Source organism: Hyaena hyaena, unplaced genomic scaffold, assembly GCF_003009895.1.
Source record: "Hyaena hyaena isolate Hyena2069 unplaced genomic scaffold, ASM300989v1 scaffold_1210, whole genome shotgun sequence".
Taxonomy (NCBI): domain Eukaryota; kingdom Metazoa; phylum Chordata; class Mammalia; order Carnivora; family Hyaenidae; genus Hyaena; species Hyaena hyaena.
Genome location: NW_024081845.1, coordinates 113,623 through 136,786, shown reverse-complemented (window position 1 = coordinate 136,786; position 23,164 = coordinate 113,623). Strand labels below are relative to the sequence as shown.

General features: G+C 35.7%; 1 protein-coding gene across 1 annotated transcript in view; it reads right to left on the bottom strand.

Annotated features, from left to right (window-relative positions):
- Nucleotides 1-3,419: 3,419 nt before the first annotated feature.
- The window catches only part of LRRD1 (leucine rich repeats and death domain containing 1), a 31,603-nt gene continuing 11,858 nt past the window's right edge, over nucleotides 3,420-23,164 (bottom strand). Inside the window, exons 4-7 of the mRNA XM_039222891.1 lie at nucleotides 20,100-20,298; nucleotides 6,723-6,884; nucleotides 4,304-4,421; nucleotides 3,420-3,674 (exon numbers count right to left, since the gene is read on the bottom strand). Coding sequence (XP_039078822.1) covers nucleotides 3,488-3,674; nucleotides 4,304-4,421; nucleotides 6,723-6,884; nucleotides 20,100-20,298 — 666 coding nt within the window. The 3' untranslated portion in view covers nucleotides 3,420-3,487. The remainder of the gene's footprint in view (nucleotides 3,675-4,303; nucleotides 4,422-6,722; nucleotides 6,885-20,099; nucleotides 20,299-23,164) is intronic.

Here is a 23,164-nt window from a genome sequence, read left to right as displayed (position 1 = left end):
AGTCAAAAGAAAAGAATCCCTAAACTGCTCAGTATATCATGTCGCTCTGAAATAAAAGTAGAAGGCTCTCTCATTCATTAGGGGAAAAAGTATTTTTAAAAATATTAACTTTCTCCTTAAGAATGGAAGTTAGCTTCTTTTTAAAAAAATTTTAAATGTTTATTATTATTGAGACAGAGAGAAACACAGCATGAATGGGAGAGGGGCAGAGAGAGAGAGAGACACAGAATCCGAAGCAGGTTCCAGGCTCTGAGCTGTCAGCACAGAGCCCGATGCAGGGCTTGAGCCCACGAACCATGAGATCATGACCCAAGTCGAAGTCAGACGCTCAACTGACTGAGTCACCCAGGCACCCTGGAAGTTAGCTTCTTATCAGTAAAATTTGTTAGCTAGATAGAAAGCCAAAAAAACCACATTTTTGTTTTGACAACTTACTTTTCACTAGATAATTTTCTTAGTGCAAATAAACTAACTAGTTCACTTCTCTGTTACACAAATGAAGACTTTACTGACTTTATTGCTTCAAATGTTCGTAAAAACTTGTTTAGCTAATTTAAAAATTCATAAATAATAATTCTAAAAATTAGACACAGTTTTACATTGTATTTGTTTATGTAAATTATCAAACAGTCAGCCTCAGCTTTTTTTAAAAAATGCATTGAACTCTAGAAACTACAATTTTAACTATTTTGTTCTCTTCTTGCTACAAGTAAAATTTAATAAAATGTTTTAAACACTTTTTGTCTAGAACCCAAACACAGTGCAATGTGTTTTGTTTCATTAAACTTTTCTTCCTCACAGTTAACTCAAAGCTAGTTTCACCTAGGTCTTCTCTGGCTTCAGTTACATGAGTAGGCTTTTGTGTTTTTGTGGAGTTTTTTGTTTTGTTTCATTTTGTTTTTTTAGCTTAACTAGATAAGGTTTCTGTCCTTTGCGATGGAAAGAGTTTTGACAAAACAGCATTTACTTGATCTCACTCTCCATTCATAGGGCCTTCTTCAGGTCATCAGAGGCTGTGACAAAGCAGGATTCTAGATATTGAGTCTCAGATAAGCAGCAACACCCCATTTCAAACCTTTTTTTTAAATCCCCACAACAACAATCCTGCAAAATATTGTTACCCCATATAGTATTCTTGATGCCCTACTCAAATCTCCTAGACATGTCCTATTCATGTTATAGATAATGTTGTCTAATGTACGTACCTGTAACTTTCCAACTTAAGGGCTTTCTCTTGGCTAGTCTGGGTAGGCCAGAAGTGCTGTGGAATAACCCCTAGAAGCAGCCCCTCAGCCATGATGAAAGAGAGTTAAAGAACAAATACCATTCTGTACCCATATTTCCATTCTGTTTTTCACTTTCAGTACAGTATTTAATAAGTTGCATGAGATATTTAACACTTTGTTATAAAATAGGCTTTGTGTTAGATGATTTTGCCCAACTGTAGGCTAATGTAAGTATTCTGTGCACATTTAAGGTAGGCTAGGGTAAACTATGATGTTCAGTAGATTAGCTGTGTTAACTACTTCTTTTAAATTAAATTTTTAATTTTAATTCCATTATTGTTAACATACAGTGCTATATTAGTTTCAGGTATAAAGTATAGTGATTCAGCAATTCTGTTCATTACTCAGTGCTCTTCATAATAAGAATACTCTTGACTCACCATCAGCTATTTTACTGATTTCTCACCCACCTCCCCTCTGGTAACCATCAGTCTGTTTCTTGGTGGGGTCGGGGGAAGAGTCTGTTTCTTGGTCTCTTTCTCTTTTTTCCTTAACTCATTTAGTTTCTTAAATTACACATATGAGTAAAGTTATATGGTATTTGCCTTTCCCTGATTGATTTAGCTCTCTATCTCTATCCACGTTGTTGCAAATGATAAGATTTTATTCTTATTAGGGTTCCTGGGTGGCTCAGTTGGCTGAGCATCTGACTCTTGATGTCTCCCTAGGTCATGATCCCAGCATTGTGAGATGGAGGCCCACATTGGGCTCTGCGCTGAGTGTGGAGCCTGCTTGAGATACTCTCTCTCTCCCTCTGCCCATCTTCCCCACTGATGCTCTCTCTCTCTCTCCAAAATTAAAAAAAAATTAAGATTTTATTCTTATTTATGGCTGAATAATATCCTATTGTGTATATATGCCACACCTTCTTTATCCATTCAACAAAAACTAAAAGGCAGCCTAGTGAATGGGAGAAGATATTTGCAAATGACATATCGAATAAAAAGTTAGTACTCAATATCTATAAAGAACTGATACAACGCAACACCCCGCCCCCCCAAAAAAAACCCAAGTAAACCAGTTAAAAAATAGGTAGGAGATATGAACAGACATTTCTTGAAGGAAGACATACAAATGACCAGTAGACACATGAAATGATGCTGAATATCACTAATCATCAGGGAAATGTAAGTCAAAATGACAATGAGATATTGCTTACAACTGCCAGAATGGCTAAAATTAGAAACACAAGAAATAACAAGTATTGGCAAAGATGTAGAGAAAAAGGAACCCTCTTACACTGTTCATAGGAATGCAAACTGGCGTAGCCACTGTGGAAAACAGTTTGGATGTTCCTCAAAAAATTAAAATATAGAACTCCTTGATCCAGTAATCACACTACTGGGCATTTACCCAAAAACTGCAAAAACACTAATTCAAAGGAATACATGCACTCTTAGGTTTACTGCAGCATTATATACAATAGCCAAATTTGGAAGCAGCCCAAGTGTCCATGTAAAGAAGATGTGGTATAAACTACTTTCTGGATTTATGTTATTTTAAACTTATAGTGGGTTTATCGGGATGGAACCCCGTTAAAAGTTGAGGGAGCTCTGTAGAGGATTACTGATCTTGGCTCTGGTTTATATTTAACAGAGTTCTTGCATTCCAAATGGAGGAATGAATTTTTAAGCTAGCATCTAAAATGAAATTGATCTGATTTCTAACTCCAATGAAAGTTACTAATGACCTTATTACCTATAAATCCTGGGTTGTTTAAAAGCATTATATAAAAAAGAATTTTTAAATAGAATTATTTCTTTGTAAAAATCATTACTGAGGCACGTGGGTGGCTCAGTCGGTTAAGCATCCAACACTTGATTTCAGCTCAGATCATGATCTCACAGTTCATGGGATCAAGCCCTGCTTGGGATACTCTCTCTCCCTGTCTCTCTGCCCCTCCCCTGCTCTCTCTCTCTTTCTCCACTTGATCTTAGCCAAAAAGCCAAGAAGCGATCTCTCTCTCTCTTTCTCAAAATAAACATAATTTTTTTATTATTACCATAGTTCCAGGGCAACATAACAAATACACAAACCAGTGTGTGTGATATTTTATTATCACAGTGATTAAAGTGATAGCCATAAATTGTCATTATCTTTTAAAAATGCATGAAAAGAAACATGACATGCAATTCTCTTATATCCAGTTTCAATTATGTAAGTACACCATAAATTTTCAGTTTTTATTATGTGTACACTGTTCAGAATTTAATTGCACATGTAAAAAGTTTTAAAGCTGTTATCTTGTCCATAATTTCATAAGCTCCTATCATCATTAGTGTCCGAGTTAGTTGGTCTCTTAAAGCAGCTGTAGTTAGTGACAAGTTGTTACTGTCCGTTTTCCACCTATTAAGTGCTTGGTGGACTCTCTCACTTAATGAAACAGTGCTGAAAAATTTAAAGATAATATTATTTTAATTACCAATTGAGAAGATTGTTTTAAGTTACTTAAATGTAACTTAAATGCTCCCCTATGTTTTCAAACCAATTTACCAGATTGAAGTGAGGATTAAATTAACTGAAGAAAGTTCATATAAAATTTAGCACAGAGCTTGGCAAATAGTGAATGAATGTAAGCTCCATGCCAAATCTTATTTCCTGGTAGAAAATCAACTCATCAGTCAATTAACATTCAGTTCTAAGAGAAATTTATTAAAGATTTCAAAACAATAATTGTGGGGGCTTTTTATTCTCAGGCAGTATATTACTGCTATAGTACTACATGCTTTATAATTTAATCTCATGACAACTCTCTTAGTTAAGTATATCTATTTTACCCAGTGGAGAAACTAAGGCCACAAAATTAGTTATGATTTAAAGCCAAGCAGTTTGCCTTGAGAGCTCTTACCCTTAACTGCTCTACTCGCCTAATTCTCAAATATATAGTAAACTAAAATCAGAGTCTTTTACAACAAATCAGAATTCATGTTAATATGACTGTTTCAAAACCTTAAAATATCAGTATGATATAAATCAACATGAGAATAAATTTATGCCCCATGTAGTCATTCACATACCTCTTTGTAGACATGTCTGTTTCTGAGATTGCCAGGTTTAGTTTTTGACACAAAACCTTAAAATTTGTTTCAGTGATGTTTTTGGCAACTATGTTGAAAATCTTCTCTAGGATTTTCTCTACATTTGAACATAAAAGAAAATGTAAGCCATCTCTTTTGAAAGACATACTCTATTTTGGGTTAATATTAAATATGTGTTCCTTACTTCTGTGCTCCTATCAAATGTCTATGTCAAGTAGAATTGAAAAGGAAGATGCAGATCTCATTTACAAACTGAAATGTGGATCATTTGTTCTATCTTTTCTAAAATCTGAATAACCTATAACATAAAATGGCCATATAAAAGTATATTATAAGCAACCTCAAAGTGATTTTTAAATCCTTTCTTTAATTCTTTCACAGTTTGAAATGAATTTAACTCTTTCCTTTGATTCTGGCTTTTTAATTGGCTTTATGTACCATCATGAGAAACCAAATTCATATCTACTATATAAATATAGTGTGTATATGTATATTTTATATTCAAATCACTTATTTAATGAATGCTAGCTTAGATATAAGTAGAAGAGTTTTTAGATTTTTTTGTTTTGTTTCGTTTTGTTTTTTTAAGCTTCTAACTAACTTGGACTAGATTTATTCCGTTGACTAAGGTACTTTGGGAAGTTTCAAGAACTAGCAATCTCGCGGGGTGCCCGGGTGGCTTAGTCGGTTAAGCATCCGACTTTTCGCTCGGGTCATGATCTCGCGGTTCGTGGGTTCGGGCCCCGCGACGGGCTTTGTGCTGACTGCCAGCTCAGAGCCTGGAGCCTGTTTCAGAGTCTGTGACTCTCTCTCTGACCCTCCCCTGCTCACGCTGTCTCTCTCTCTCTCTCTCTCTCTGTCTCTCAGAAATAAATAAAACATTTAAAAAATTAAAAAATAAAAAAGAACTAGCAATCTCGTACCCCATTGTAATCATCTCAGTCCCTCATGCTACACTGTATGCTAATAATATAAATGAAAGCCCACTATCCTAAGCAAAATTATAAGGAAGGAACCCCATGTTCTTTGTTAACTGGGGAATAAATACGTCTCTCATGACAACTTCCTCTCCACTGTCCCTGAGTGTCTGCAGTATGAAGTCCTATTGAACATAGAAAGGAGATAAGTGACTAGGGTTCTCTCATTTTTGCTGACTTTGATCTGTTGCCGTTTCCCATTGCACTTTCCCCATTGAGGCTAGAATAATATGAATCCCTCTTCCTTGGGAACTTGAGTGACAGAATTTTAGCAGGGAAGTTCAATTGTGTAACTTTACAGCCCTTCTCTAAAGTACTGTATTCCTAACAGGAATACTTTATGGATCCTTGGACACTTCTAAAAACTTTATTTTATAGAAATAGTTACCAAAAATATTCCTTTTTATGGTAATAATTAGCAGAACCAACTTGCTTAGCATGTTAGAGAAAACAGCTACTGTAACTTTTATCTCTGAGGTTCCTTCCGTCAGTGAGGCCCAAGTCTTGCAAAAACTTGTGACTGATAGCCATGCATATGAATGCATATTGTGGCTTAAAAAGGACTGTACATTTTTAGTGACCATATCACTAAACTATGAGATTATGCTGATGTAAGCTTCTGATTACACAGACAGGGAATATAATAGAATGATTTGGGTGGAGAGTTTTGTATATTCCCTTTCCCCACATCTGGATCAGTACTTATTAAATTGATTTAATACTTCTTAAGTACTGCATTGAATTGGAGTACCAATATCTGGATCCAGTCTAAGGACTGACAATGAGAAGCAAAGTCAGAATCCTAGGAAAAAGCTTAGTTGATGGGAACCTAGCCCCAAGGAAAAAAAATGGACAGTGAAACTTCCATCTCAGAGGCTTGGAGAAACCAGTCTCTATCTGGTCCAGTGGAAAGACACTTAAAGAAAATGGACCTGCTGTGTGAAATAATCAGGGACAACCAAAGGAATGCTTAAGAACAAAAAATGAAGACTACCCACAGACTGCAGACAGGTGATTATAGTGGGCCAAAACCTGATTGGGTTTAATGGAAAGATCTAAGGACTTTCTTCAAGGCCAGATAAGAGTTTTAGAACAACTATAGATCAGAACCAGTGAATACATTTTTGTGTGGAATATCTAAGTCTGGCCACAACCATAATGAAAAACCTGTTAAAGGCATTGAGGCCAACAGGTGGAAAGCAGCCCAATCCTCCACTTGAGTTTGCCTGTTTTCAATGGTTTAGTTTGTATGGACACAGATTAAATAATATAAATCCCTAACATTCAGAAAGGGGAAGATGATAAAATTTTTCATTCCTCTGCCAGATTGAAAACCTCTAATGAAAGCAAACTATCTTTTAATTTATAGATAATACTAGAAAATGCCATGTAAGCTAGTCAGTCACTCACTCATCACCTACCATCTCTTTGATCTGCCCTCTGTAGATAGTGTGTAATTGTATAGAGTTGTTTTCCTCTACAGATTTCTATTGGAGGTCTCAGCAAAGGGTTATCATCAAAATTTATCTCCTTCAGTGAAAAAAGGTTGTGGATACCACTAGGCAGATCTGTCAGATTATTTCCTAGTAGAAAAAAATTATAATTGAATTATAACGAAAAATATGAAGATAAGTAACAACTACTTATGGAGCATTTACTGTGTCTCGCTGGCAAAGTACCAGAGGACCCTTAAAGTGCTGGCAGATGCAAATTCTTACTGAAGTCCACTTGCAAGGAGCGAAAAGGAGGATGTATAGAAACAGAGTTGTGGTTCCTTTCTCTCAGAGGATGGAAAAATGAGTTAAGAGGCTGTCCTCTTATAGTACAGGAAAGGCTTTTACAGAGTAAGCATGATAGTAACTTTTAAAGAATAATTAGATTGTTTAGAATAATTTCAGATTTATAGCAAGTTGCAGAGACTGAATTCTTCTATATTCTTCAGATTTAGTTTCTTCTAATGTCATCATCTCACATTATCATATTACTTTTGTCAAAACTAGGAAACTAACATTGGCACATTACTATTAAACTTCAGACAATTTTAGATTTCATTAGTTTTTCTATCAGTGTCCTTTTTCTGTTCCAGAATCCATTCTAGGATAACACATTGCATATAGTTATGTCTTCTTAATCTCCTCTGGTCTGGGACAGTTTCTCAGCCTTTCCTTGTTTTCACGATCTTGACAGTTTTAAATAGAACTGACTAGGTATTTTGTAGAATTTTTCTTAATTTGAGTTTATCTGATATATTTTCTCATTATAAGACTTGGGTTATGGGGTTTTTGGAAACAATATCACAGAGGTGAATACCAGAAAGGTATCATACCCATATGATACCCTTAGCGAAGTTAAGCTTTATCCCACAGCTAAATTAGTGTCTTTCCAAGTTTCTCCAAAGAATGTTTTCATTTTTAACTTGTCCATACTCTATTTTTTCTGGAACTGAGTTCCAAACTAAACTAAGTCTAGTCCACCGTCAAGGAATAGGATAAACTCTACTTCCCTAAATGTAATGTTTTCAACATCACCTTAATCAGTATAAACTGAACATAAAAAAAGTAAAATTGTGGTAACTGAGAAGAATTTGTAATCATTTAGAGAGGAACTGACCTAAAGTTTGCCTTTATTTATACATTTATAGTTATATTATTCATAGTATAAGTACTATATAGTATTTATAAGTTAGTATTAATAAATAATAATAATTTATAATAATTTATTATAACAAATTTAATAATTTATAATAAATTACAAATGACTATAAATATAAATATATTATTTATAGTCATAAATAAAGGAATCTGGTTCCTTTTAATGAAGAATGGGATTCAGAAACCAAGGTTTGGGGGCACCTGGGGGGGCTCAGTCAGTTGAGCATCTGACTCTTGATTTTGGCTCAGATCGTGATTTCATGGTTGGGGGACAGAGCCCTGCATCAAGCTCTGCACTGGGCTTGGAGCCTGCTTGTGATTCTCTCTCCCTCTCACTCTGACCCTCCCTTCCCTGCTTGCACATGCTTTTGCTTTCTCTCTCTCAAAAAAGAAAGAAACCAAGATCTGGAGGTCTTGATACTAGTTTTGCTCATTGCTTTTGGGAATGGGCATGCGTATATAGATGTACAAATACATACCTACATATGTATATGAGGTTTTATAATATACATTGTAAGCACATAATTAGAAATACATGTTTATGCATAGGTATACTACATATAAGTCACAACATATAGTATTTCGGGTTTGGCTTTCATTTAGCATAATACATTAGAGGTTTATTGTTTACTGATGTGTCAACAGTTTGTTCCTTTTTATTAATGATAAGTATTCCATTATATGGATGTCATAATTTATCTACCACTAAATAAGTGATGTTTAGAATGATTCCACTTGTTGGCAATAATGGATAAAACCACTCTATATATTTTACTCAGTTTTTTATTGAATATAAGTTTTCATTTTACTCAAAATGAAAGTGTAGTTGGAGTGTGATTGATGGGTTGTATGGTAAATATACATATAACTTTATAGAAATTATGAAACCATTTTCATTCCTTTTGCCCTTTTGCATTCCTACCATCAGTGTATCAGAGTTGCAGGTGTAGCTCTTGGTATTATCATATTTTAATTTTGGTTATTCTAATACAAAGATCTCATTGTCATTTAATTTGCATTTTTCTCATGACTAATGATCTGAGTATATTTTCTTGTGTTTATTTGCCATTCATACACATTCTTCGTAAAGTGTTCAAACTTTATGCCAATTTTTCTTTATTTCTTTTTTTCAACTTATTATTTAAATTCCAGCTAGTTAACTTAGAGAGTAATATTAATTTCAGGTGTAGAATTTAGTGGCTTATCATTACAAGTACCTTCCTTAACCCATCACCCATTTAACACATCCCCCACCCATCTCCCCTCCAGTAACCCTTAGTTTATTCTCTATAGTTCAGAGTCTGTTTCCTGGTTTGCCTCTTTTTTCCCCTATGGTCATCTGTTTTGTTTCTTAAATTCCACATATGAGTGAAATCGTACGGTTTTTTGCCTTTCTTAGACTTACTTCACTTAGCATAATACTCTTTAGATCCATGTATGTTATTGCAAATGGCAAGATTTCTTTCTTTTCTGTGGCTGAGTAATATTCCATTGTATATACGTCCCATATCTTCTTTATCCATTCATCAGTTGATGGACATTTGGGCTCTTTTCAAACTTGTATGCCACTTTTTATTGAGTTAACTGCTCAGTGTTGACTTTTGACAGTTACTTTTTATGTATTCAGCAAATATTTTCTTCCAGTCTGTAGCTTTTCTTTTCATTCTTTTAACAACACTTTTGAAGAGTAGAGGTTTCTAATTTTGATGAAGTGCAATTTATTAATTTTTTGAGGATTGTGATTTTGGCATTATATCTAAGAAATCTTTGCCAAGGTTACAAAGATTTTCTTCTATGTTTCTGTCTAGCAGTTTTATAGTTTTAGTTTTTACATTTAGATCTGTGATTCATTTTGAGTTGATTTTTTTATATGGTATGTCGTTTGGATCAAAGTTTTTTTATTGTTGCAGTTTCTTTTGGTTTTTGGCTAGTGGCCATCTAGTTGTTCCAGCATCATCTGTTGAAAATACCATCTTCTCTGTTGAATTACATTTGCATATTTGTCAAAGATCAATCGACCATATATGCATAGGTCTATTTCTAGACTGTTTTGTGTTCTACTGGTCTATGTCCGCTCTTTTGACAATACTACACTTTCTTTACTATCATAGCCTTTCATAAAGCTTAAAATCAGTTTGTAGGAGTCCTTCAACTTTGCTCCTTTTTCAAAATAATCCTAAAATTTGTATGGAATCACAAAAGACTCCAAACAACCAAAGCAATCTTGAAAAAAATAAAGCTGGGGGTATTACAATTCCAGACTTTAAGATATATTACATAGCTGTAGTAATCAAAACAATATGGTACTGACTCAAAAATAGATACATAGATCAAAAGAACAGAATAGAAAACCCAGAAATGAACCCACAATTATATAGTCAATTTATCTTTGACAAAGCAGGAAGGAATACCCAATAGGAAAAAGAATGTCTCTTTTACAAACGGTGCTGGGAAAACTGGACAGCAACACACCAAAGAATGAAACTGGACCACTTTCTTACACCATACATGAAAATAAATTTAAAATTAAATAAAGATCTAAATGTGAGACCTGAAACCATAAAAATCCTACAAGAGAACACAGGCAATAAGTTCTTTGACATCAGCTGTACCAACTTCTTTCTAGATATGTCTCCTAAGGCCAGAAAAAGAAAAGCAAAAATAAACTATTGGGACCTCATCAAAATAAAAAGCTTTTGCACACTGAAGGAAACAATCAGCAAAACTAAAAGGCAACATATGGAATATGGAGAAGATATCTACAAATAACATATCTAGTAAAGAGTTAGTATTCAAAATATATAAAGAACTTAGAAAATTCAACACCCTAAAAATGAATAATTCATTTTGAAAATGGGCAGAAGACAAGAACAGATATTTCTCCAAAGAAGACACACAAATGACAAACAGACACATGAAAAGATGCTCAACATCACTGATCATTAGGGAAATGTAAATCAAAACTACAATGAGATATCCCCTCATACCTGTCAGAATTGCTAAAATCAACAACACAAGAAACAACAGGGATGTGGATAAAGGGGAACCTTTGTGCACTCTTTGTGGGAATGCAAACTGGTGCAGCCACTTTGGAAAACAGTATGGCGGTTCCTCAAAAAATTAAACATAGAACTAGCTTATGATCCAGCAATTGCACTATTAGTTATTTACCCAAAGAATACAAAAATACTAATTCACAAGGATACATGTACCCCAATGTTGACAGCAACACTATCAACAATAGGAAAATTATGGAAATAGCCCAAACTTTCATTGACTGTTGACTAGATAAAGAAGATGTGATACATGTAATACAATGGAATATTACTCAGCCATAAAAAGAATAAAATCTTGCCATTTGCAATGACATGGATGGAGCCAGAGAATATTATGGTAAGTGAAATAAGTCAGTCAGAGAAACTGACTTCACTTATATGTGGAATTTAAGAAACAAAACAAATAAAGGGGGGAAAGAGAGAGAGAAAGGCAAACCAAGAAACAAATTCTTAAATACAGAGAACAAATTGATGGTTACCAGAAGGTAGGCAGTAGGGGGATGGGTTAAATATGTGATGGGGATTAAGGAGTGCACCTGTAATGAACACTGGCTGATGTATGGAGGTGTTAAATCGCTATATTGTACATCTGAAACTAATAGTACATTGTATGTTAACTAAGTGGAAAGTAGTATGAGACTGGCATAGGTTCTACATACAGACCAATGGAATAGAACTGAGAGTCCAGAAATAAATAAATATATTATGGACAGTTAGTTTTTAACAAGAATGCTCAGATCATGCCAAGAAGAAAAATAATCTTCATAAAATGGTGCTATAATAACTACAAATCCCCCACATGCAAAAGAATCATAGTGGATCCTTTACCTCACACCATATATAAAAATTAACTCAAAACAAATCAACAACTTAAATACAAGAGATAAAATTATAAAAACTCTTAAAACATAGGGAAGTCTTAGTGATCTTGGATTTTGGCAATGGATTTTTAGCTATGACACCAAAAACACAAGCAACAAAAAGCAAGAATATAGATCATTGGAGTTCCTGAAAATGAAAAACTTTTATGTATCAAAGGACATTATCCAGAATGGAAAGACACCCTACAGAATGGGAGTAATTAATTGTAAAACATATCTGATAAGGATCTAGTATTCGGAATATATAAGGGACTCTTTCAACTCAGCAACAAAATAACCCAATTAAAACCCAATTTAAAAATGGGCTACTGACTTGAATAGACACTTCTCCAAAAAAGATATACACATGGTCAACAAGCACCTAAAAAAGATGCTCAACATCATTTGTCATTAGGGGAATTTCAATCAAACTCATGATGAGATACCACTTCACATTCACTAGTATAACTGTAATCCAAAACTTGTAAAACAAGATATGGACAAGGATATGGAGAAATTGGACTTGGTATACATTTGCTGGTGTGAATGTAAAATGGCTCTGCCTCTGTGGAAAACAACTTGACAATTCCTCAGAAAATTATACAAAACTACCAAATGACGCAGGAATTCTATCTCTAGGAATATGCCCCCAAATAATTGAAAACATACCAAAATAAACACGTGTGCACATGTCCATAGCAGCATTATTCACAATAGCTGCAAGATGAAAGCAACCCAAATGTCCATCAGAGGATGAATGGATCATCAAACTGTTGTAGATACATACAGTGTAATACTATTTAGCCATGATAGGGACTACTCATACAAGCTACAACATGGATGAAACTTGAAAACATTGCACTAAGTGAAAGAAGTCAGTCCAGGGGCGCCTGGGTGGCTTAGTCGGTTAAGCGTCCGACTTTCGCTTAGGTCATGATCTTGCGGTTCGTGGGTTCGAGCCCCGCGTCGGGCTCTGTGCTGACTGCCAGCTCAGAGCCTGGAGCCTGTTTCAGTCTGTGACTCCCTCTCTCTCTGACCCTCCCCTGCTCACGCTGTCTCATTCTCTCTCTCTCCTAGAAATAAAAAAAAAAAAAAAAAATTTTTTAAAAAAAAAAAAAAGAAAGAAGTCAGTCCAGAAAAGGTATATATTATACAATTCCATTTGTATGACATATCCATAATATTAGGCATGTTCAAGAGGTGCCTTGCACATTGACAGTTACAAGAGGGAAAGGAGAGTGGAGAACAGAGAGCAACTTTAATAATGAGCAAAGGCTTCCTTTGGGGTTGATGAAATGTTTGGAACCAGATAGAGGTAGTGGTACATTGTAATACTTTGTTAATGTGCTAAATGCCACTAAAATTGTTCACTTTAAAATTGTCAATTTTATGTTGTGTGAATTTCACCTAAATTTTAATAAAAAACACATTTAGGCACAACATAATCAAACTGCTGAAAACCAAAGATGAGAACATCTTGAAAGCAACCAAACAAGAATGGTTCAACAAGAAGATGGAAAAAGAGTTAACCGAGGAAAGAAACAGAAAACAAGTGGTGAAATGGTGATCTAAGTCCAACTATACCAACAATTACATTAAATGTTCATTGACTGAATACTCCAGTTAAAGGCAGGGATTGCGAGAAAGGATGAAAATCAAGGCCCAACTACATTTTGTCTCTAAGTGGTGCATTTTGAATATAAAGACACAGATGCTGTCTACAGGGATGTACTTTATTATTTAATATCTATCTATCTATCTATCTACCTATCTATCTATTTATTATTTTATTTAGAGAAGCAGAGAGAGACGGAGAGAGAATGCCAAGCAGGCTCCATCCTGTCAATGCAGAGCCAGATACGGGGCTTCATCTCATGACTTGAGTTAGAATCAAGAGTCAGTGGCTTAACCAGTTGAGCTATCCAAGTGCCCCCAAGGGATGTACTTGAAACATAAAGACACAGATACATTGAAAGTAAATTGATCGTAAAGATATAACATGTGAACAGTAAGTTTAACAAAACTGGAGTGGCTATCTTAATATTAGATAAAATACCCTTCAAGATAATTACTGGAGATAAAGAGGGATATTTGGGGATTTCAGATGATAAAAAAATTATTAGGATTGAAAGTCATAATAATTATATACGTGCATTTTTCTTATAACAGTTCTTCAAAATACATGAAAAAAGTTGACAATGAAAGCAAAAAATACACAATTCCACAACCATAGTTTTGGATTTTAACACTGTTCTCTAAAGCATAACAAGACAATATACCAGTAAAGACAGAAGATTCCACAAAACTATCAACTACCTGGACTTAACATGATATTCATAAAGCCCTGTAGCTAACATTTCAGAATATACTTTATAAAGAGTGTATGGTATGTTCTTGTACTGTTGGTGGGATGCAAACTGGTGCAACCACTCTTGAGAACAGTACGGAGGTCCTCAAAAAGTTAAAAATAGAACTACCCTAAGATCTAGCAATTGCACTAGTATTTTCCCAAAGGATACAAAAATAGATTCAAAGGAGTACATGTACCCCAATTTTTATAGCAGCATTATCAACAATAGTCAATAAATAGATAAGATGTAGTATGTATATACAATGGAATATTACTCATCCATCAAAAAGAATGAAATCTTGCCATTTACAATGATGTGGTTAGAGCTAGAATGTATTATGCTAAGCAAAATAAGTCAATCAGAGAATGACAAATACCATATTATTTCACTCATATATGGAATTTAAGAAATGAAACAGATGAAAGTATGGGAAGGGGGTGTTGAGAAGAGAGAGGAAAAGAAACTACAAGAGACTCATAACAATAGACAACAAACTGAGGGTTGGTGGAAGGAGGTGGGTGGGAGATGGGCTAGATGGGTGATGGGTGTAAAAGAAGGCACTTGTGATGAGCATTGGGTGTTGAATGTAATTGATGAATTACTGAATTCTACTCCTGAAATCAATATTACACTGTTGACTAAAATTTAGATTTTAAAAAAAAGTGTATGGTGTGTTTATCAAGGTAGACTATATGCTGAGCCATAAAGCTAGTCCAAATAAATTTAAAAGGATTAAAATCATAGTTTGTTATCTGACCACAAGAATTGCTTTTCTACTAAATGTTTATCAACAGCAGAATATCAATAGCACTGAAAGTGAATGGTCCACAACTACACAGAGTAATATGAGTGAATTTCACAAACATAATGTTGAGTTTTGAAAGAAGCCAGATATAAAAGAGTATATACTTCATGATTTCACTTAAGGCCCACTATTGGGAATCATGATAGTATTTCCCTAGGTTGAGAGAAAGGAGAAAAATGATGGGAAGGACGCAAGAAGGGGTTTCTGGGAATGTCTTGTCTCTTGATCTAGGTTCTGAAAATGGGTTTGTTCAGTGTGTGAAAGTTCATTGAGATGTATACTTAAAATATGTACTTTTAAAAAACTGAATTATAATTGGCATATAACATTTTACTTGCAGATGTATAACATGATGATTCAATATTTGTATATATTATAAAACGGTCAACATAACAATTCTAGTTAACATCCATCACAACACATAGTTACAGGGTGCCTGGATGACTCGGTTGAGTGACTATGACTTCCACTCAGGTCATAGTCTTGAGGGTTTGTGAGTTTGAGCCACACATTGGGCATGCTGCTGTCCATGCAGAGCCTGCTTTGTATCATCTGTCCCCCTCTCTCTCAGTCCCTCCCTCACTTGCACTCTCTCTCTCAAAAATAAATAAGCATTTAAAAAAATACATAGTTACACATTTGTTTGTGATAAAAATTTTTAGGATCTACTCTTTTAACAACTTTCAAATATACCAAAAGTATTATTAACTATAGTCACCATGCTGTACATTACATCCCAGGACTTAGCTATTTTATAACTGGAAGTTTGTACCTTTTGTTCCCCTCTATTTTGCCCAGGTCCACCTGTGGCAACCATCAATCTGTTCTCTGTATCTATGAGTTCAGTTTTGTTTTGTTCAGTTTTGTTTGTGTTTTTAGATTCTACATATAAGTAAAATAGTATAATATTTGTCTTTGTCTGGCTTATTGCACTTAACGAAATGCCCCCAAGATCCATCTATGTAGTTGCAAATGACAAAATTTCCTTCTTTTTCATGGCTGAACATAACTCCATTGTGTGTCTGTGTGAGTGTGTGTGTGTATACATGCCACATTTTCTTTATCTATCCATCCATTGATGGACACTTCCGTAAATAATGCCAATGAACATGGAGAGCATATATCTTGAGTTACTGATTTCTTTCCCTTTGGATAAATACCCAGAAATATAATTGCTGGGTTATATGGTAGTTCTACTTTTAATATTAATCTTTTGAGATAATATGTACTTTTTTAAGTATGCATATTATACTTTAATAAAAAGTGTTTTTAAATACTGACAGCAACAAAGTGAGAGAGAGAGGCTATAGGTAGGAGTCCTTTCAGAGGCTGTTACATTAGTACATGTAAGCAGTGGTGCTATTCAAAATATTTAACAACTGGGGCACCTGGGTGGCTCAGTTGGTTGAGCATCTGACTTCAGCTCAGGTCATCTCACTGCTCCTGAATTCGAGTCTGGCGTCAGGCTCTGTGCTAACAGCTCTGAGCCTGGAGCATGCTTCAAATTCCGTGTCTCCCTCTCTCTCTGCCCCTCCCCCAGTCTCTCACGTGCTCACTCTCTCTCTCAAAAACAAACATTAAACATATTTTTAAAAATTTAAAAATATATACATTTAACAGCTTATTTGGCACAAGCACTGATCCATCAGAACAGATGCCAGCTGTAAACAACAGATACAACAATATCAGCTTAATTAGCTGTCTTACAGGTAGAAGAAGATGGAAGCCTGCAGGGAAGCATTACCAAGGCCTGTAGAGAGAACCGTCAGGCAAGAGAACTGTCCTCAGAACTGTCCTCCCTGAGGACGACAACCGGCACTTTTCATGCCAACCCACTTCCTTTCATTTGTTATTTTGGCTCCTTGGAGAGAGGCTCTAACATCTGTTTAAAACCTATATTGTATCAGTCTTTGTGCTTAGTAGTTAATGATTTAACCCTCACAAATCAAAGAGTAGATATTATTTCCATTTACAGATTAGGAAACAGAAAATTAATGTTCAAAAAAAAATTCCTGTTGAAAGATGGAGCTAGAATTCGAAGGTCTGTTCTACTCCAAAGCCCATGCTATGAGGAAAGAAAGGAATCAATCTCTAAATCCCTTTCATTGGCTCATTACCTCCCATTTGTGAAGCTTTTTTCATAAGTTTTATCTAGTTATATTCCCACAAGCAGAAGTCGTAACTTTTCTGTCTTGCTGATGAAAACACTGAGGTTCAGAAGGGTTATCTTCCTAAATTTGCTAGTTTGTGACAGACAGGATTATTTCACAAGAGTATATAAACATCTTTTGCTTGAATAGTGCTTTCCCAGTATGCTATCTGCTTTCAAAGTCTCATTCAGTCTGCAAACAAATCTATGGCATGGATATTCCAGTCAGCTTCACTTTATAAATAAGAGGAAACAGACTAAATGACAAGACTTGAACTCACCTCTTCTAACTTCAAACTTGGCAATAAAGGCTGGTGACGTGGCAATAAAAGCTGGTTGCTTACCGACTGTCACTTAGCTCCAAACCTACTTCTTTGGGTTTCTTGACTGTTTTTCTTTTAGTGTCACCCTGGCAACACTCTTACTCCACCAGCAGCACGTATTGCAGTTTGTAGTTGTCCCGACCCTCACAGAACTAGCGCTGCGCGCGCGTGCGCGTTCTCTCTCTCTCTCCCGGCTTTCTTCCTTCTGTCTTCCTCTGTCTCTGTCTGTCTCTGTCTCTGTCTCTGTCTCTCTCTCCTCTCTCTCTCCTCTCTCTTTCTCTCTCTCTCTCTCTCTCTCTCTCTCACACACACACACACACACACACACACGCACGCACGCGCACTCATACACATACCACCCCCAAGCTTAGAGAAACTAGCACCCGCCAAACACTTCTCCATTCTCAGATGCCTGTTTGACCCCTGCGTAGCCCCTTCCTCCAAGCTTCTGAGTTTTAATCATTCTGCCTTTTCTGCTTTATTCTCTTAGCCATAGGGTGGTTATTGCTTTCTGCCATTGCTACTTTATGATTAACCTCGAATTCTCTTGTACCCTTTCAGTACTGTAGTTAATACCATGTATATATCCTTAGTTATTAAGGTATGATTTCTGTCTCCTGGTTGGATCCTGACTGATATATTTTCCTAATTCTCGTAGGGACCAGCAGAGAACAGGTAAAGCTTACAGAAGTCTTTGATCTTCCCATTCTGTCTTCATTCTGTACTAGAAAGCCTCCAGAGAATCATGCTTCTGATGGGTCGTTGTGTTTTCCAGTGGGCCAGGGGGCTCTTGTCAGCTTCTGTTTTTTGTTTTTGTTTCTTCGTGTACAAATGGTAGGTGAGTGCAGTGTACCCTACACTTGGACATAATAGGTAACCTTAAAATAGAGTAAAACTTGGCCAAAACACAAAAGTTAAACAAGAAAATTCAGGTGCCAGGCTGAGTTTTTACAACTCACTGCAAGTTGTTGCAAAATTAGTGAAATGACTGATACTTACCTGCACAGCCAGCTTACTGGGAGTTCTGGAGGTTCAGGGGACAAATGCCAGTTGCATTATATCTAAGTATTTATGCACAACTGTAGGTTTTACTATAATACTAGGACAATTGACCAAAAAAGATGAACTTTGTTGTTTTATTCTGAAAATCCTCTAAATCTAAAAAGATGCACAGGGCTCTGGTTGTAAATACTACTTCCAACTGAAAGAGAAAATTTCATACATTACAATGGTTCATGTGGTTAGCTGGTACAACCACTGGAGATCAAGTTGCCCAAATCTGGTAATGCTGAAGATGTGCATACCCTCCAATGCAGCAATTCCGCTTATAGCCATATGCACTAAAGAAGCTCAAGCAGATGTACACAAGGAACATGTACAGGATGTTTATAATAGCAAACAAATTGGAAACAACCTACTTGTCTATCAACCATGTAATGGATTGTTATTTAATCATATAATTGAATATCATACAAGATTTAAAGTGAATGAAATAAGTCTATGTATATATTAATATGAATTAATTTTAAAAATATGACAAATAAAAAAGCAAGTTTACAGAATAGTAAATTACATATCATATAGTATGATAAGATTTAGTAAAATTTGAAAACTCAAAATAGTATTACTTGTTAATGGATATAAATATATATACGTATAAAAACATGGAAGAAAAAAGATACATACCAATTTCAGTACAGTGGCTACTTTTAGTTTGGGTAAAAGAAGAAAAGAAATTTCAACTCCATTATTTTATTTCTTAACAATTAAAAAATATCTCAAATATCACAAAATGTTAATATTGCTTATATCTCAGAGTAAGTACCTAGGTATTTATTATTTTTGTAAGTTTGAAGTATTTCATAATAAAACTTATTATTTTTTAAAGTTTACTTATTTATTTTGTGAGAGAGAGTACAAGCAGTGAAGGGGCAGAGAGAGAGGGAGAGAGAATCCCAGGCAGGCTCCATGATGTCAGCTGGAGCCCAACATGGTGCTCAATCCCATCAACCGTGAGATCATGACCTGAGACGAAATCAAGAATTGGACACTTACCCAACTAAGCCACCCAGGCACCGCCATAATAAAAACTATTAAGAAAATACCAATCTGGTATTTATTGTACCTTGGGAAATCTTTTCTGATGCCTTTAGAGTGAGTGATTTACTTTTTGTTGTTATTGTAATGATTTACTTTGTAGAAGACTATAAGGTATCTGAGTATTGCAGTATATAGGGGTAGGAATAGGGTAGCCAGAAAGGAAAATACAGAAAATGCTGACCTGAGGTTGTGAAGTTTGTGTAGAGGAAGAGATGAGGTCAGATTCAGAAAGGGAAAAAATACTGAATACCTGGGTATAGGCAGAGAGGACAGAAGAGAAATGAGAATATGTTCAAGGTGCTCCGCTGGTTTATAACCTCTTTCAGGAAAGCAACAGGACCTTGTGCTGTGCTCTCATGTTCTGTATGTAGGATGGTCATTTCCTTCCAATGAGCACTTAATGCAATATATTGACTGCTGTTCTGTCTTGTCAGCAAGTCTTGAAACCTAGACATGAATACTCTACTTACTAATTATATGTATTGATTACACTTGACACTCACCACTCAAATTTAGTTGCTGGAGATCATGTAAACATAGAAAAGATGGTGGCAGATAACTTATTTGATTGTTGTATGCATTTAAACTAACCAAACTTCTCAATTCCCCTATATTTCTTGGAATCTCTATGATTGCATTATTTGAGATATCAAGTCTTTTAAGTTGAGTCATATTAGACAGCTCTTCTGGAAGTCTTGTTAACTGTAACAAAGATCAAACAATTTTATCTTTAATAAGTATTTCTATGACTAAGACTTTGTCTAAAATGGAAATTTGGTTTTGGTCTTAAAAAGGAATATTTTCACCCTCCTTGCTAAAATCCACAATATATTGTGTGGCATCCAAGTACCTCCCCAGTCTGACCAATGCTAACCATTCAACCCTATGGCTTATTAACCCACTTTCTTCACTCTCCCAGCACTTGATGTTCTTTACAATCTCTTTCTTTCCTCCCCAAAGTTTCCCCAAACTATTCTGTAGCACATTTGATCTCTTTATTCCTGTTCTCATCTGCATTGGTTTTTATAAGTCCCTTGTGTGTATTTTCCTTGGATTTTTAAATGACATGGTATACATTTTATACTTTTTGTCATGTTCCCAATCATGATATATTTTGAGTAAATGCTCAGTAAACTCCTTTAGAATGGACTCACAGTTTGGCTGTGTAGCCTCAAAAAAGTATTGCTAAATAACAGGAATTAAGATACCCTGCTATGGTGAAGAAGAAATACATGTATTTAGAGAAAATATGGCCATCACCAATGGCTTTTGAAACAAAGGAACTTCTACAAGTAAACAAGAGAATTTTGAATTGAGAAACAAACACGGTAAATACTGAATATTGTGCTCAGTGTTCTTCCATATATAAAAGAAGCATAAAAGACAATCCCTAACTTAAAGGAGATTAAAATTTAGTTCAGAACACAAAATACACACATATGAAACCATCAGGAAACAGCATTAAATGATAGGTAATCCAGTGCCAAAATAAAGAGTACAATAACAGATATATGGAAGTTTAGAGAATGTATATCAGTACAAATCAGAGAACTAAATGAAAGCTTCATGTAGCAGATAGGAGTCAAATGGCCTAAGAGAATTAATAAGACTGAGGGCAGCTGGGTGGCTCAGTTGGTTAAGCATCTACCTCTTGTTTTCAGTTTAGGTCATAATCTCACAGTTCGTGGGATAAATAAATAAGTAAATATATTTTTTAAAAAGCATAAATGGGATTGAATGGAAGTCACAGAACACTTTAGGCGAGACAAATACCGTGCATAAAAATGGTCCAGAGAGGGGCCCCTGGGTGGCTCAGTTGGTTAGGCATCCAACTTCTGCTCAGGTCCTGTTCTCACAGTTCATAAATTTGAGCCCCGCATCAGGCCCTATGCTGACAGCTCAGAGCTTTCATGAAGCCTGCTTCGGATTCTGTGTGTGTGTCTCTCTCTGCCCCTCCTCTGCTCCCACTCTCTCTCAAAGATGAATAAACATTAAAATTTTTTTTTAACGGGCCAGAGAGAGGCTTAATAGTAAAGAGAGGTGATGAGATGCAGAGTAAGATATGTTTGGAGAAAGAATATGGAACCAGGCCTCAAGAGTTGGCCCTAGGAAGTAGGAGTCAGGTCAAGACAGGTGGGTAGGTTCATAATTTGACTTCCCTTCAGACAAAAATTATTTTTCACTGTTTGCTCAACATTTATTAGATGAAGTACCTAAGAACTGTGTGATAGTAGAGCTACTATGGAAGAAAGACCCCTGTTGGCTATCCTTCACTTAGTAAAATAAAAGCCCTCTGACGAACCTGAACTTATCTTCTTTAGATGACTTTTTAGTGACCATCTGTCATTATAAATTAATCCTTTGGGCACTTCACCTCCACCCTAAGTGGGTTATCAAAGTGATATTTCCAATTATATATACTTTTTGAAAAGAGTTATTTAAAAAAATTTTTATTGTTTATTTTTGAGAGAAAGAAAGAGTGTAAACAGGGGAGGGGCAGAGAAAGAGGGAGACACAGAATCTGAAACAGGCTCCAGACTCTGAGCTGTCAGCGCCAAGCCTAGCGCAGGGCTCGAACTTACGAATCATGAGATCATGACCTGACCCGAAGTCAGATGTTTAACCAAGTAAGCCACCCAGGTGCCCCGAAACTAGTTCTTATAAATCATTTTTCCATCTGGTGAACTTTTTAAAAAATTTTAAAGGATATCTGGCTTTATTTTACATGGTTGCATACTCTTTTTTGTTTTGTTTTTTAAGGAAGCTCTATGCCCAACATGGGGCTGGAACTCACAACCCAAGTTCAAGAGTTGTAGGCTCTACTGACTGAGCAAGCCGGGCACCCCCATCTGGTGATCTTTGAAGTGATGTTAATAATGTTACCTTTGGCAACCACTCGCCATGAATAGGCAATAGATATGTAGTCTGGATTCCTGAGAATAGTACTCTGTAATTTTCTCAATAATGAAATCTGATAGCTTTGACAAGTCCTGATGAAAGAGGAGACTGAATCAAAGAGAATACTCAGGAGGCTCCTGGAGTAGTCTAGGAATGAAGTGAGTGATAAGCATGGATCAGGTTGGAGATAATGACACTGGAAAATGAAGAAGTTGATCCAAGAGCTTTGTCAGAGGAAAAATGAGACAATGTTGGTATAAGTTTCAGTATAACTAGTGATGGAAAGGAAAGAAAACTGATTTCATGATTTCTAGATTGGTAGGTCTGAAGAAAGCGACATTAGAGACAGAAATGGAGAAGTTGGGAAGGGAGTTACGTTGGGAAGAAAGAGGAGTTTGACTTTGAAGTCATGTTGAGTTTGAGACAATAGAAGAACAGGGAATTTCCAGGGAAACTGGGAACTATGGTACTAAAGTAGTAGTGAGAGATCAGTTCCAGTTATGCAGAGTTGAGGGTCATGTGCATGGTGTGGTAAGGTCTGGGATGAAGTTAATAGAAAAGAGGAGATTAAGGACACAACCTTCTAGATCTGCATAGTAAAATACAGGAGGAGAAAGTGAGAGGATTATAAATCAGCCAAGGAATTAGTTGATGATTATAATGCAGAACC